At 35.3% G+C, this 18,036-nt stretch overlaps 1 protein-coding gene across 1 annotated transcript; it reads right to left on the reverse strand.

Moving 5' to 3' along the window:
- Positions 1-1,502: 1,502 nt before the first annotated feature.
- Positions 1,503-8,317, reverse strand: LOC111054737 (tetratricopeptide repeat protein 25). Its single transcript, XM_039424589.1, has 5 exons — positions 6,884-8,317; positions 5,266-5,398; positions 3,944-4,096; positions 2,132-2,455; positions 1,503-1,747 (listed from the first exon to the last, which is right to left on the reverse strand). Exons 1-5 carry the CDS (start codon positions 7,508-7,510, stop codon positions 1,599-1,601), a joined length of 1,386 nt encoding a protein of 461 aa, XP_039280523.1. The 5' UTR covers positions 7,511-8,317; the 3' UTR covers positions 1,503-1,598.
- Positions 8,318-18,036: the final 9,719 nt, after the last annotated feature.

The following is an 18,036-nucleotide window of genomic DNA, read 5'->3' on the forward strand; positions in this document are numbered from 1 at the left end:
AAGATAAATTCATTCACAATCATAATTGCAATTTTGTAAAATCTTGAACAGTCGTTGAAATCCATTCTGCTAAGCCTTCAAATTATATTACCACCGGGACCGAATTATATTATTAGTACTTTTATTATACAGTGATGCAAAATGCTTACAACATACAACCATCTCTATTAGAGAGATCTAGCCATGATCAAGCGAGGTGAGCAGGTGACTTTATAATGGACTGAGAATAACTTAATCCAGTTTGAATGCGGCTGGCGAAGAATAACTTTCTAAACCAAGTCCGCCAATAATGACAAAAATTAAATAAAAAAGAAGACAAAGAAAAATACAAATTTCTATTATAAAGGGAATAGGTTTGCATGAAAACAATGTCTAAAGTTTTGAAGATGTTTAATGTGCGTTAACCAAATTTTGTAACAGTCGAGAAAGTTAACAATAATGTTTATACATGTTACTGTTTCCTTGATCATAGGAAGTTAATTAACTAAAGTTTTATTTAATAGTTTAGCACTGCTAACTAAGAACTGTCAACATGTGTTTATGTTAGTGTTACTCCTAAATAAATTGCGTATGCTCATGCCTATATGAAATACTAGCCGTCAGGCTCACTTCGCTCGCCATATCCGTCTAGCCAGGGGGCTCCGCCCCCTGGACCTCCGACTGGATCGTCCATGAATAAGATCAGCAGGCTCGCTTCGCTCGCCTGCATTTTTCATTTGAGCATTTTTATCATATGTTAGGACAATCCAGTCGGGGGTCCAGACTAAACGTCTGGCTAAACGGATATGGCGAGCGAAGCGAGCCTGACGGCTAGTAATATAATATTCCCAGGATTGAAGTAGCAGTGCCCAATCAATTTTTCCGCGATAAATGCATTTAAATCTTCAACTTTGTACCAACCTAACAAAGTCAACTCAACTTAATGCCAACCTGACAAAATTATTAATTTAGTTGCCAGTTAACAACTGTTTCAAAGAGGTAGTCTACTCTATCTAGATTATAGTTCTATAGTAACATATGATATGGAAATTTCAATTATAATTAAGAGATTGGGGGAAGAAGAACATACATGCTAAAAGACGAACTTTAAACCCTTAAAAACAACCCTTAGAGTTAAAATATTGCCAAAAGATTTCTTAGTGCGCCTCTAAAGGACCAACTGAACATACCTACCAAATTTGAACGTTTTTGGTCCAGTAGATTTTTAGTTCTGCGAGTGAGTGAGTGGTGAGTGAGTGAGTGAGTCAGTCAGTCAGTGAGTGAGTGCCATTTCACTTTTATATATATAGATGTATCATGTAATTCTAGGTACATTGATATGTAGGCTATAATTATTGCAGAAGAATCAGTACAGCATTGGAAGATATGTCTGTATAGTATTCTATGTCTTCTATGTATAATGAATGGTATAGAACAAGATCTTCAATGTGTCATAATACAATTTTTCAAGAGTTTTTGTCGTATAGGCCTATATAACTTAGTTTAATATAGTAATTTCAATATATAACTTCAAACTTTAATAATAGTCTGACAATAGGTGACAATTTATACAAATAATACAACAATAATACGTGTTACTGTTGGATTGAAGATGATTTTCAATTATTCTTATCTTTTTTCTTTGACTTGGCTATTGCTTTTGGTCGTTGTTGTCTCCAGAACTCTTGCCTATTATTCAAGAATGCTACTCCTTCTTCGGCGAATATTTCTATTTGACTTTTTGATTCATCATTTATCCCTTTTAAATCTGCGAACAAAGCATTTTCCACTTTAATTTCAAACAAATTAATTTAATATATTATATTAACAAGAAAATATATTTATTCATGATTTAATAACAAATTTTCATAATTTTAATTGTTTATTTTTCTCCACAATTTTCAATAAAAACAACCCCGATAATATTCTAAAATTTTGTAGAATGATTTTGTCACTTGCAGACAGAAATTAATGGATGATATCCAGTGCAGGAAGCTGTATAAGACATGAAAAAGCATACAAAGATTGAGATTCACTTTATATGATTGTTTGTGACTCTTTATACAATTGAATTTTTTCAATTCGCCGTCTACAAAAAACTCAAGTTTGACCATCATATAACTATGACTCATCACAAAAATGAACAACAAACCTGGTTGTTTGAGTAATTCCTCCAAGTAATGTTTGTCTACTGAAAGATCTCCTAACAAATGTCTGTCATTTTTCTTTCGCTCATACTCTTCTTTCAATTTGTTAACATTGCTGCCAGGAATATATTTGCTGGCATTGTTGATGGCTGCTGATCGTACTGTACTCGCACTTCCAGGCTCTGACCTTTTTCCAGAGCTTGGAATGTTCGGACTGGAATTAATCAGATCCTTCAACTTATCCGAATCGCTTTTATCCGATTGTGGTTTGTTGGTTAGTGAAATTGAAGCTCTTTCTCCCTTTTGCGCAGCACTTGACATAATCTTACCTGAAACATAAATTAAGGTATTAAATGAAAGGATAGAATTAAATATATAGGCCTATCTACCTTGCTACCTACTTGCTTGCTTTTATATGGCATGAAATTCATTTCATCAAGTGCATTTACTCACTAGAGTTGCCTACAGTAGTAAAACCATCTGATATACATTTTTTGTCATTTATTGGAAACTTGATTCATTAGAAAGAAATAGCTATAGGTTTCAGAAGGTCTATTGTTTATTGTTTTTGAAGGGACGGATTCAAGGATCCAAAGGCTCAAAGAATCCACACGTCAACCGAAGCTTATTGTGCTCCCAAGTAGTATGAAAGTTAGGCAAACCAATAACTGTGTCCTTTACAAGAACCAGGAGTTTTTCCCTATACTAACATCCCATTCATCACCTGGTTGCTTGTCGCAATCCAGTGTGATATACTTGGCTGTCTCTTCAGACTGATTAGTCCTCGTGACCTACGTGAGTTCTACTCCTGGCCTTCTTTGAAGGTCCTTCAGCTGAGGAGGGGGTTGTCAAGCTGCCTCTATGGCACCCGGCCACCCCTGACTCAGCCTCTTGACCCACATTTGTGCCTGGAGTTTCGCCCATCTCTGGTCTCTTGGGTTTTTTCTTTTCGCCCCTCCGAAACTTCGCAGGGTCAAAAGCCTCAACTCTCCCAAGAAGTTTTGACTAAATGGCCGCCCTTCTGTGAGCAGTGGCGAGTTTTGGTCTCTCCACCGACAAACTGGTGACCTACGTTAGTTCCAATCCTGGCTTTTTTGTAGGTCTTTCCGCTGAAGGAGGGGTCGCCAAATTGCCTCTAGGGCACCCGGTCACCCTCGACTCAGCCTCTTTACCCACATTTGTGCCTGGAGTTTCATCCATCTCTGGTCTCTTGGGTTTTTCTTTCTGCCCCTCCGAAACTGCCCTGATGGGGCAGATCCCGTGGGTTTGAAGGCAAGGCAACTTTTGGAGTTGCCTTAGGGTCCCTTTAAGTCGCCTCCTACGACAAGCAGGGGTACTGTGTGTGAATTCTGGTTTTCTACACATTCTTGAGAACGATGTTCGACTCAAAGCTCCCCGACCCACAGCGGGCAGAGAGAAGATTAGTTTCAATGGTTAAGAACTATACATACGGTAATACATTATATTAGTAGTCAATACGGTTTGATACGAATAAAATTGCTAGTTGTTCTAATTTACTGTTCGGTGTATGTTAAATCTTAAATTTGGGGCCGCCTCATGCTCTTATTTCAGCAATAGGCTTTTCAAATGCTTCATTGGAACAAACTACTGAAAAAATGTCCTCAACCTTCTGGTAAATTCTTGTTCTATTCTACTTCAATTAGAGTTTTTCTATATAGATCTAATATGCATAAATGTATTTTATGTTTGTCCAAGTTAGAATAGGGTACGTTATCTAGAGTGATTGGATATTAATTTGTCAAGTTGGATCGGAGGTGTATAAGCAAAATTTTTCAGAAATTCTCAAGTATTATTACTTCCTATGGTATTCTCTATAGCTTCTTGTGCCTTTTGAACTCCTAAACGGAATCCCTCCAATTCTGGACGAATCCGCAGTCCTCTGTGATAGAACATAAGACTGTGTTCAAAATCTCCCAAATGGTAGAGGGCTTCTGCTTTCTGATATATTCCTGTGAAGAAAGAAAATTTTCAGGTGAGCTGATTTTTGAAGAAGCCTTCAAGATTGTAAGAATAATACATTGATGTTGTCAATACCACTAATATTTGCTAAAAGTCAATTGAAATTACGGAGATTATGTCTCTTTTATTATCTCTTAGAACTTAGATTATTTCTCTCTTATTATCTCTCAATATTATGGAGTGATACCAAAACATCTCTTTCCATAACAATCAAATTATTCTTTAAGAGTTTTTAATTTCTGCTCTAATAAAACCAGTAAAATTTATAATGTTGGCAGTTGAGTATACATCTTGATATTACTTGTGGGTTTTAAAACCGAATTTATATGAACTTCAAATATCAATATTGACTCTATGTAATAGGACACCTCATAGATATTATTATTATTTTAGAAATTATTCTCCAATAATGAGAAAGTATTTTTGATATCGACTTCAATTCCTGGAATTGAAATCAAAGAGAAAAGGAAATCACTCTGTTTCAAAGTAGATATTCAAATACACTTACTTTAATTTCTGCTTTGAGAAATGTGCAATGCATCTCACTTCTGAGGAGAAACTTATCGGCCTGGATGAAGCCAGGCTGATGAAACTCCTTTTTAGGAGTGATGAAGACCTCAGTGATATCCTCAGAAATAGAATGCATTCTACATTTATCAACCAGAGTAAGGTAAAAGTATTTAAATATTCACCTTGAAACAAAGTGTTTCACTCTCAATAGTAGAGTCATGGAAAAAACATCAAGAGAAAATCAATCAGATTTTTACTCGCTTGAAACAATAAAAAGAAAAATTGTAAGAAAATCGATAAAATATATTTGTTTATAATTATAGATCGTTGGCTAATTATATCACTATAGGCAAGTCAATGTTACTCAGTTATCGATTTGTGGTGGATTTACTTGGTAGCTATAAACCCAACATAATTCATTAGTAGTAGGCTCAGAAGAGAGAGAAAGAGTGATGGAGACTGTGTGTTAGAGAGAAAGAGATCTATACAAATCGAAAAACTTTGAAAAATATCACCAGTAGAAAGTTTATATTTACCCTTTGCACAGCCTTAATAAAATGTACTGTAAACAATTCATTTGGTTTCCCCACAAGGGTCTTTTTAGTGGTTAAGTATCTATCATTCAATAATTGAATCTGATGTGACTCACCTCTAATGAATGTTTTATCCTGTGATAGTGCTGTTTCTGCATCTTCTAGAGCCAGGTGAGGTTCTCCCAGGAGAAGATAACACTTGCTTCGGGCCACTAGAGCGTTCTTGTCGTTAGGGCTCAACTCCAACGCCTGAAAATTTATCACCCAATAATTTCAGATGATTTGATTTCAGGTAATTATTTGAGTTGATATAGTGCAATATTTCTTCTATATTATCTTTAGAATGATGAAAATCATGAAAGTGATAGACTTGTGTATTGTAGGTGGATGGGATGATGATGATGGGATTAATGGAGTAAGATACTTTATTAATAAAGCTAATAATTCAATAGAGTCACTAGAGCTGCCCTTAAGCAGCCATCCTTCCAATCTACTTATATAGCATAGATACTTATAGCATATCAAATATTTAAAATTAGATTCACGCAAACCACCGCGTTAATCTCTATACTTATGATAAGAACAGTTGCATGTAAGATCCATATATCCTCCTGTCATTTTTATAAATTTGGCAACGGAAACACAAAGATAGCAATATAGCCTACATGGCATGGGAAAAAGAGAGAGAATGAATAGATTTTATCATAGAGAAGAGATAGACAGGATGCTATCTTTTCTCTATGATTTCATCTACTGATAATAGGAGAGTGAAGATTGAGAAGTACAGCGTTGAACAGAGATGCTGGAGACAAAACTTGAGTGGGACTATGACGTGACCCTCACGGGGTTCAAAGTTAAAAATGAAGTTTAATAACAATTATCTCCTACGTTCTAATTATCACTTGATCATTGTTCTCTTTATTTATTTCTTATTGATTTTCACAATTCTCTCCAAGTGCGCCTACCTTTTGAATAGACAGAATTCATTCTGGAAAACACCATCATAGTATGAAATCACACATTGTTTAGTACAAAAGTGACTCTTCTTCTTGCTTTATGAAAAAAATGTATAAGCCTCTATGAAACACAGCTTACTAAAGGGAACTCGTATATTTCTAAGAGGATGATGTTGTAAATCACCGATAAGTACCTAATAGATAGTCTACCTTACTTCTATTTATTATAACATTTCATGGAGTGAGTAAATATAGAAAAGAAGTGATAGCTTACGAGCTTCGAATTTAAAATACCAAGATCAATGCAAAAGTATCTATTTTGTACAAGTACCGGTGGATATTAAATTACAAGGTGCTCCGACAGGAGACATTTAGAAATAAAGTACGTATTGTACCGGCGTACTTGAAACTTTTAAGTTTTGGGCTTACAAATCCGCTTGCATATGTGGCAAAAGTCATGTGCAAAAGTGACCTGTGTGTCTTAGCTTAATTTATTATCAGCCGCTACCCGAACGCCAACTCAATCAGCCAATTGGAGAGCTTCCTGCTCTGTCGACTCGTCTGAGAAATGCCTCATGTGGCTTGGCCCATCAAGTCTGATAAATAATGGCCACGTCAATAGATTTGAAGAGTCTAATCAATTTCCTACTGGCCAAATACTTTTAGTACTATGGAATTTTAATTGTTCATACCGTAAGTAAGTATACAGTAGGTATTATAATTTATTTGAATGATATTGGGGAGGAACCGCGTGGGCAGGGTGGGCCCGGCAACTTGCCTTGTTGACGAAATTGATAGCGACGGGCACATGGCCGGCCCTGAGCTCGTGGCTGCCGAGAGCTAGTAGAGTGCCAGGCTCGGCCTCCTCGGGGATCATGAGCGAGCGACTGCGGTCCTGGCGCCGCTTCATCTTCAGCGACTGCTTGATGTCGCGACTGCCCAGGTTGACGGCTGCCGCTCGGTCCTTGTCCGTGTAGATCTCCTCCTGTCTGCGTATCTTCACCTTCTTGCCCCTTATGCTCTTCACACTCTGCTTCTGCTTCATTTTGATCTCCCTGCTCAGCTGCGAGAAAGTCGCCGGTCCGGCCGGTGGCGGGGTGGGGGTTCTCGCGCGCTCCTCTTTGCGTCGCTTGTCCTTCTCTTTGGTCTCCTTCACTTGCGAGGACGCTTGGGCCGCCTTCTCTCTCTTCTTCTCCTCTTCCCTGTCCTTGTCCTTCTGAATGGCGGCCCTGCGCTTGGCCTTGCGCTTGTCACTGTCTGTGCCCTCGTCACGCGCCTCGTCGCCATCGTCCACCCTCAGGAAGCTGTGCAAGAATTCGGTGTCACTTGACGCCTTCAGGATGTCCGAGGCCTTGCCACGCCCCTCCACCGCCCCCCTGATGTCTCCTGACGTATCACCCGACATCTTCAATTGCCGCACTTATGCAAGCCCAAATTCAAACTAAATCGGTTTCACTGGCACTGAATGTCACCTTAGCAATAGCTCACATCATGTTCACATCATGTATAGTTGAAGTAATATAGCTTAAATTATGGTTTTTTGTTGAATATAAATCTGTATATCCTACAATAAGATATAGTTATAATACCACTATGAGTAATCAGGCTATAAGAGCTGTGGTCAACTCTAATCCAATCACTCAGAGGATAGAGGAAGAGCAGCTTAGATGGCTGGGCCACGCAATAAGGATGGGCGAGGAGAGGCTAACAAAACTAATATGGGAATGTAAGGCAGAGGGAAGAAGGCGAGACGGAAGACCGAGGAAAAGATTGACTGATGACCTCCGGAGAAATTTGGAAGCTCTTGGGGTGGTGATTGGAGAGTGATTGGCCGTTTAGTGCAGGATCGTGATAGATGGAAATCTCTCGTAAACTCTACACCGCAAGGTAAAAGAGGCTTCAATTAAGTAAGTATAATACCACTATCATTTATATTATCTCGTTACATATTGCATGTTTATTTAATATTCTATTGTGTTGTGATACAAGCACCGGATGTTGAAAAAAGCTTCTAAATCCATAAAATATGAATGCATTGTAGGCTATACGATATGATTATTTTGATTTTCTGTCCAAAGAAAATGGGTGTATGGAGTTATTGTAAGTGTAAGTAATTGTTGATCATGTTTTAGTTTTAAAATTGTATTCTATAAAGCAAATTGTCTCAGGAATTAATTTATGAATGACTAGACGAATTTGACATTTACTTTAAAATTCAAGTATGATGATAGCTATCATGCAGGATATAATGTATGAAAGAACATTGAAATTTTCTAATATCAAGTGGATTTAGAACTTATCTATTTGATATTGAAGATGATCCATTTCAATCCAAGTTTAAAAAAATCAATCAAGGAAATCATGGAATTAAAGAATGTATAGAAATGTATTGATGTATGGAAAATCGATTTAAAAGAAAATCATCAATCGATAATTAAATTTGTAGAATGTGAAAATATATGAATTTATCCTGGATAAAACGAAAAATGGAGGAAAATTTAAGTTGTGTTGATTGAAAGATGCATACTATAATTATTTCTTTAGAAAAATCAATTTTTGTTATTATTGTATGTTCGATAAATTGAAGAATGTATGAGCTTTTGATGATAGATTTTTGGTAACTGAATAGCTAAGAGTAGCTCTGTAAATGGAAAGCTACGGCGAATGGGGAATGGGGGAATGCATTTATTAATAGTTCGATCATCGATCAGAATTTTTTAACGTATTCATTTGCTGATATTCAGTTTCAAATGATATTAATACCATATTTCTGACCCATTTAATAGGATTAACATGAAATGCATACCAGATTAATTTTATACTTCTAAACACAATAATAGACACATTTTGAATGGTAATTAGTCTCAATTCAGTGGAGATATCTAATGTGAAGTAGGTCAACGTTGGAAGATATTTGAGCTCAGCTTAGTGTTCATATTTTGAAATATAGGGAGGAAGCAGAGACTTCTAGCCTACTTGAAAGCAGAACACGATAGTAGAGTAAAACACACGACACTAGCACAAATGGCACTTCACTCCCGTAAAAATTGCACTTAAACTTTGGCTGGTGCAATTGGCTAAGTGGTATTTAGCATACCGTACCGTGTAAAGTTGAGGTGCTATCAGGCACACCTCGACTCACAACGTGTCAAACTGTTGGGTAGCCATGGTGATGCCCAATCAATTTCAGCACAGTGTTATTGTACGAGATATCTCGCACTCTCACACTTGCAACAATATTTTGTCGGAAAATAGAGACAGGCGCATAAAATGCTCAGTGGTCTCTATTTTCGAGCAAGGAAATCGTGCAATGCGGTCCAACAATTATTGCGCCGCGCCAACAGTCAGTCATCCTCTGAGTTAGTCAAAAAGTTGTTGCAAGTTGAGGTACCGGTGTTCCACCAACTTTTGTTTGTTCACGCTTGAAACTTTTGTGACATCAAGTCAAATCTCATTTCCGTACCGGTTGGCTATCTGTTATTTGAGTTGATGGGTTGCACTTGCCAACATGAGAAAATGAGTACAATCAAATGCTTACTCGAAAAATTAACTCAGTGCCTGAATGCCGTACATCTTGATGTAGTCGTTTTTCATGTAAATCACTATGAAAAAACGCCACTTCGCTCGACGATTATCATGGTATGCTTATCCTGAAATCGAAATTCAATTTTGTTTATAATACAACGTATCTATTGAAACGTTGGTCTTGAATAGTAGCTCTGGCATCATTGAATTTCCTTTTCTTCCCTCTATATCTCTATAGCCTATAAGATGAAATTTTGGATCCTAAACAATGATTTTATTATAGCAACTGAAAAACCATTGATGCTGTGAATTAGTCATAATTATGAATTCAGCAGGGTTAATAGGGTTAATTCGCCTGGTGGGAGAGAATCTTTTAATTTCATGAAAGTATTAAATTATGTGTGGTTTTTATGACAAAACCTGGTCTATCAATTTGACAAGAATTTAAGATAGAAACCACACCCAACCGATCTTTGTTGTGGGGATAGGCGAGTATGAGGAGAGGGTACTGCACCAGTAATAGTGGAAGTAGTTGATAAGGAGCCTACAAAGTGTTAGTCGACTACCGTACTATTTAAAGGAATGAAAAGGTGTGAAGAGCTTTATGGATAGATTGAGACACTGAGAAATTTTACAGAGTTGGTGAAAGTTACTCCTTTTTCAAGGATAATATAATTTAACAGAGGGTTTTATTGGGAATCCTATTCGAATATTGAAAAATTACTTTTCTGTCGTCTTATCTTGGAACCGCAATTTAGAATACAACTTCATTTTTTTAATGGGAAGGTGGTTTTATGATACATGATTTAGATAGATAGAAAAATTTCAAGAGAAAATGAATGGCTAAAACCGCACATAAATATCTCAAACCGTTTTAGAGATATTCACAAGATAACTTACTAATAAATCAGATACTCGAGAAAATAAAGATACGGTACTCGAAAAAATCAGAAATGAAATAAATGAATACGATACATTGAAAATCTGTCAAATCAAAATATATTCTGTTCAAATATGTGAGTGGATATCATCACTATGAGTGTTTACTAACACTTAAGAAATAAAATTTGATAATTTTAGATTTTCAATGTATTCAGCTGTTTCTATAATTTTTACCAACCCTGCATGTATGAAATAAATACTGGCGACTATAGAAAGTGGCGTCTTTTTCAAGTGTTCTTTCCAGATGAGAACTTCTTGTTGTAGAGACCATCGGGGGAGCATCACTATATTATTGATATCGATATTGAACAGCTATTCGTATGAATTCAACTCCAATCAATATTATGATTGGATGAACAATATTATTATTCATGAATCCATATTTCATGAATATGGTTGTATGGTTGAATCTCGAAATTTCATTAGATATATTGTTGAATCTTGAATGTATTCTAATGATTCCGTACCTTATTCAAAATGACGGAGATTTTTTAGTCTCAACAGCATAACAGCTCTTGAATTGAAAATCAGTGATGAAATTACAAATCCAAGTCCTGAAGGAAACTGTAAGCAAAGAGAAAGAATACGCCGTAGAGAGCGAATCTTGACCTTACACGGTGCGAGCACGAAGTGAAGAACCCTTTAGTTTACTTCCCTTTCTACCTTTACTTTCCCTTTTCTGTTATGCGAATGAGCGGGAATCTTGGTCATGTTTCTCTGAGAGGGGTCGAAGTAGTTAGTTATTCCGCAGCTAGAAAGCGCTAGCTTTACCTGTACGAAAACTTTCCCAACTTCCTACTTCGCCTGTCTTTTTCGAGCAAGATTCGCTGCAGTCTGCAGGCACAAACATACAATTCCATATACCGTACATGAAATTGGGTTTCATTTTCTCACTTTTATTAGACTTTTAGAGCTACTAGACGTCCTTAAACTGTTGCGTATTCAAAAATACTCAATAGATTCATCCTCAACCGCAAGTAGTAAGTGTAGCTGAGGAAAAGGCAACTTGATGCAGTTATAGAATCGCCTACTTTGCATTGATATCAAGAAAATAATTTGGGGTGCATCTTATTCGAATCACTTCAATAAGATATTCACCATCCAAAAAAGCATTATTAAAGGCAATTTTGATTTCCTAGACGATTTCCAAGTGACAGTATTTTTATTGAATTGAATATATTAACGGTTGAGCAGCTGTATATAAAGGATTTAATTATTTACATTAATAAACATAGAGAACTTTTCAACCTCCATATATCGCCTTACAATCTCCGTCCCTCAACCATTAATTTTGAACCACACAATGCAGTTCTATCCATTTGTAGAAGACAGTTTGATTATATTGTTCATATGCTTATAAATGTGATACCTGCTCTTTTTATAACAGATAATTTGAATGGAAGACTTCTGAGAGAAATAGATTTATGGATTGCTTCTTCACATCCTAGGATAAGTGATTTCTTGTAATATTGTAACTAGGATAAGTTCACAATCATTCAAGAATGTCTGCTTTTTATTTTATTTTGTTATCTCGTATTTTCTTACTTTTTTCTACTTTCCTTCATTGTAATTTTTTCAAATTTAGATGTTAATAGGAATCCACCAATTTTATTTATCTCAGAAATAATTTTGTTTTTAGTAACACTCGGCCCCTGCGCTCAGGTTTTTAACCTTTTCAGGGACTTTCCGTATTTAATAATAATACTATTCCACTTTTAACTTATTTTGTTAATTATCAATTGTATTTATGTAACCATAGACATTCATGTATGCATTGTATGAAGGAAAATGAACTATTGATTGAAAAAAAATTGCATAAGATTATGATGTAATATTGTGAAATGCGATGAGGCCTCTTTTCTGTATTTGGAAAAGCATGACAGTTACTAAAGGGTATTATATGGCAAAAAACCGGATGATTTCAAAATAATTATAACAAATCAAAAATAAAATAAGGCATTTTATAAGTGGATTTGAATATAATTTTTCCTGTTTTTTCTTATTGTGAATCTTAACTTTCAATATTACAGTAGTCCAGTCAAATGGTCGTTTTTCAGGAAACAGCCCCGAAAGAATTTTTCTCGACGGTTCTATATGTATTTGGGGCGCTGAATTCGAATCTGAAATTTGCTGACACTCCAGAGGGCGGCTTCACCCCCAAAACCCCTAAAAACCCCCAAAATTTCGGACTTTTTTCAACTTTCCCATTTTATCTCGTGAACCTTGAGTTTCTCAAGAAAAATCATTCTCGACAAAATTGAAGACAATAAGATTTGCAATAAATTGAGTGGTCGCGCAGGATTTTACCATTTCTGGTTCCAGAGCTACAAATTTTCAAAAAAGAGGTATTTTTTAAGGGGTTTTCAAAATTATGCAAACCTACCACTTCTACCGTATACAACATGGATATTTTCCTAGTATAGATAAAAAACCACACATCACGTGAAATAACAATTCATTATGAACAGGATTCCTTAGGAATTTTCGAATTTAGTGGGGGGAGGGAGGATATACCCAAAAATAGAAAATCATGTCCCACAGCAAAAATACAAAATTTTCCATTATAATACCTTTTCAAGGCCTTCCTAACAAAAAAATAAATTTTTCGGCTGAAATCATCTCACGCGGGCTATTTTCTATGAGAATCATTCGTTAGAAACATTTAATTTCAGTATTTCCTAGTGGGTGGGGGGGGGGGTACGTCATAAGGAGACGTCAAGGATCAAAACTTTAAACACTTATAACTTTTGACAGAATGATCAGATCTCCTCGTACTACCGCTCATTCTTCTCAGCTCGTCAAGGCGGCTCAAAATCATGTATCATAATTGAAATTTGAAGGAAAAATAAATAAAAAATCCACTTTCAGTGTATTTTAGCCCCTATTTGAATACACAGAAAAATGGCCAATTTCTATTTTCAAAACTGTGTATCTCGGTAACCCGAAAAGATAAAAAATGGTACTTGGTCTTGATTCAAAGAACAGAATCTCCTCTTTCATGTGAGGTGAATGAATTTAGTAAAAATATAATTGTGAGGTAAGATACGTTTGATTAAAAAAATCAAGAAATTTGCGATATTTTCCTCATTTTCACAGTCTCAACAGTTTTTCGATAATAAAAAGTCATGCAAGATGGGTTTAAGGCAACATAGCTTATAGAACATGTAATTCTCTTCCATTTGAGACCAATCGAAAGTTTCTATCATGTATCTTACTCGTTGAATAAGACTTTTGGATAACTGTAGAATTTCAGAGAAAATGTGAAAATGAAAATTATAATTTTTTCAATCAGCTGTAACTTTTGAACCGTACTGAAATCAGGAAAACGATTCATGAGAGTGGAAAGAGGAGAAAATTCTCTACAACCTTGACTACTTTTTCGATTTTTTATCTGAAATGTTTCACAAGATACGCAACTTTGAATATACGAGACTTTGGAAATGATTAACGTATCCAATTTTTTTCGCATATTCAAAGTTGCGTACCTTATGGAACACTTCAGTTGAAAAATTGAAAAAGCAGTCAAGGTTGTAGAGAATTTTCTCGTCTTTACGCTCCCATGAATCTTTATTCAAGAGTCTCTAAAACGAGTAAGATACATGATAGAAGCTTGCGATTGGTCTCAAATGAAAGAGGATTACATGTTTTATAAGCTACGTTGACTTAAACCCATCTTGCATGACTTTTTATTATCGAAAAACTGTCGAGACTGTGAAAATGAGGAAAATATAGCAAATTTCTTGATTTTTTGAAAGGAAAGGTTATAGAGGGAAAAGTTAGGAAGACAATTTTTTACCCCGCAGTTCTGTTAAGGGTAGTAAGGAGGTAAACACAACAAAAGTCCTCACCCCTGCCCACTGTGCTAAGGGTTCCATTTTTTGGTTTCTCGCAAAAAACTCAAAAACTATGTATCTCTGGGGACTTGACTGTCACATAACATATAAAAGCTTATATAATTTCCTACAATATTCATTTCTCAACTTTTTTCATATCTCCTCTAGTTCTCGAGATATCTGCACTTGAAGGTGTGACATTTTTGAAAAAAAAACTCGTTTGCCACAATTTTTTTTTCTATTTTTGCTCTTATAAGTTTTTAAAAATTGATGGGAAAAATCCATGTTAATTATGAGCTCATAGAGCATTTAATTCTCTTCAATTTGATGTATTATTTCACACTTTTACGAATTTCCCTACACCTTTTGCAGCAGCTTTAGTGTTGAGTGTGAAATCTCCATTTTTGCAACAATAGACCAATTGACAAAGGAATTTGGAGGGAATGTTTAAAACAAAAATTTTGACTTTGCAACTTTGTTGAGACTAGTTAGGAGGAGAGCATATCAAAAGTCCCCATTCCTAACTCATGTGCTAAGAGGATGAGGGTGGTTTAAAAGTTGCATTTTTTAGCTTTTTGCTTCCACGCTCATATCTTGAGAACAATGCATTCAACCGACATAACTGATGATTCGAAAATTAAGCTTGATAGATTCTCCAAAATTCAGTGGAATTTTGTGTTATTCCCAACAGTTCCCGAGATATTCGCTCTTGAAGGTGTGTAGTTGTTAAAATAACAGGTTTTTATCCAATGTTTTGCTCTTTCAGGGCTTTTAACTCTCCAACAATGCATCATAAAAACTGATGCTTATCGAAGGTTTGTAGAGCATTGAATTCTCTTCGAAATGATGTATAACTTTACTATTAATTAAAGTTTTCCTTTCATTGTTATAGCAGCTTCAATGTAGGGGGTGAAATTTGCATTGCTGCAAGTGTCAATTTAGTGGTTTCACATCTTCAACAGAGGGGGATAAAGATGCTCATTTTAGCTATGTTTACGTACTAACTAGTCCAAATCAAGCTGCCAAGTCCAAAATTGTGTCACAGACATCTCCTTCAAATGTCATTGTCAAACGATCAATTGATGCAGCAATGAAAATTTCACCCCCTACATTGAAGCTGCTATAACAATGAAAGGAAAACTTTAAATAGTAAAGTTATACATCATTTCGAAGAGAATTCAATGCTCTACAAACCTTCGATAAGCATCAGTTTTTATGATGCATTGTTGGAGAGTTATAAGTCCTGAAAGAGCAAAACATTGGATAAAAACCTGTTATTTTAACAACTACACACCTTCAAGAGCGAATATCTCGGGAACTGTTGGGAATAACACAAAATTCCACTGAATTTTGGAGAATCTATCAAGCTTAATTTTTGAATCATCAGTTATGTCGGTTGAATGCATTGTTCTCAAGATATGAGCGTGGAAGCAAAAAGCTAAAAAATGCAACTTTTAATGCCCCCTTAGCACAGGGGGTAGATGTGGGGACTTTTGATATGTTTACCTCCTTACCACCCTTAACAGAACTGTGGGGTCAAAAATTGTCTTCCAAATATTTCCCTCTATACCCTTTTTTGAGCATTCATTGCCTGGGCTATAGAGAAATGTAGACCTATTGGAAAAGCAAGGAAAAACTGATCACACGAAACTTTCGAAGACAACATACTTCTTCAATACTTCAATACATATAAAAAATGTTTGGTTTTAGTTTCTATAGTGAGGTTCACATTATAATGGCAGTGGATACTGAAGGAACAGCGTTGCCGATTCTCTGCCTTACCACTGTCTTGTATAGATGATACTGCTATATCTGATGTAATATTAACGGTTCATTTTTGTTTGAATTGATAAATTATTTTTTATTCATCAAAGAATATATTTTTCAATGATTAAATAATAAATAGGCTTATTCATTAATTATATTTCTACACTTTCAAAAGACGATCTTGCAACGTTGCGGAGCTAGAAAACGATAGCGCTACCTGCTTTGTTGAATGATAGACAAGGATAGCAACATCGTAGTCAAATGCTGACATTATAACGTGGACCTTACCATGGCTAGATCTCTATAATAGACAGTGGTTAGATGCTAAAGATGATTGTATGTTGTATCTACATTCTACATTATTCAAAATTGATCTGGCAAAGCTGCGGAGCTTGTGCAGTGCTATGAATTTAGAAAGTTAATTTTGAATTCAGAATTTAGAAGCACACACAATATAACTTAATAAAAGGGATGCTTGATAAACATACCCAGTGCTAGAGAAGGGAAACCAGAAATGACAAGAGAGACAACGAAATAGAGAGAAGGTATCAACTATATTGTCACCTCTTACAGTTAAATTCAACAATTAATAAAACAAAAGGAAGTTACATTATGAAAACCGAAAATAAAATTACTAAATTTAGAAAGTTATCTCTGAAATAGATAATTCGGTAATAACCTACTCCGTATGCTCTACATTGAAAACGTTTTAGATAGAATCATAAGAAGCTTAAAGGACTCTAATTTCAAAAGAAGAATTGAAAATTATCATAGATATGTCTCAGAAGTTAATCATAAATAACAATAAATATTTTAAGAAAAAATCCACATAAAATTCATAAAATTCTCAGAACATCAAATTTAGAACACACTTGGAAACTTTAAAACACTATCAAAACATTATCAAATATTAATGATCCCCAATAATAACTATTCTGCATCTTTATATCATGAAAGCTGCAAAGACAAACATTCCTCAAGTATCACATCATGGAATACTACCTTGGAAAAACTATTCAAAAAATATATGTCATCAAAACAAATTTAGAAAAGATTAGGGTCCTTGAAACTTCATTTGATCCTTTACAACTTTAAGATGAGAATTATTTTAAAACATTAATTTATCAATAAGGGACCTTTAAACATTTCGTATACTAATTCAACTTTAGTAGCTTAGTAGATTAAAATATAAATTTAAAGAAAACTGAAATTCCCAGCTGGATCCTTACAGAGAAAATATGGCCTCACATTCCAATGTAAAGATACAACCGAAAATCTATTACTCAAACCAAATTAATAAAATTAGTTATCTACCCATTCCCAATAATATCTCAAAATTACGATTTAACAAAAGTCTAATTCTGCACGTTTTAATTGATTGAAAGTCTGTAGTCACTAAAACCCATTTTGTCACATTCGGAGTTCCTGGGACGTTCGTTTAATTTGGAAAAAAGTTGTTACCTCAAAGCTGTTTCTTCAATTCAAATTTAGGCTCGGTGATTGGGCTCTACCATCAGGAGACAGCATACCCCAAGCTTCTAGGACTGCCATCGATTCAGAGGCATCTCAGCGGCTTAGAGACACACGTTCACGAGATATTCATGGACCAGTACCTTGATGAACTCGTACATTGATCCCATACTTTGATGGAGCCGAACTTTGACCGCTGTTAGAATAAAAAAATAAACTAGGATAATACAAATTAACTTAACTTCAGTTATATAATAAAATCAACCTACTTTAGGTTATATAAAACTCAAATCAATACTTATTACTTTGAAACACAAATAGACATTACCTACTTCAATCTCTTGATTTAATAGAATAGAATTTATTTGTAATCAGGGTTATGCCCTATACACAA

Source organism: Nilaparvata lugens, chromosome 3, assembly GCF_014356525.2.
Source record: "Nilaparvata lugens isolate BPH chromosome 3, ASM1435652v1, whole genome shotgun sequence".
Lineage (NCBI taxonomy): Eukaryota > Metazoa > Arthropoda > Insecta > Hemiptera > Delphacidae > Nilaparvata > Nilaparvata lugens.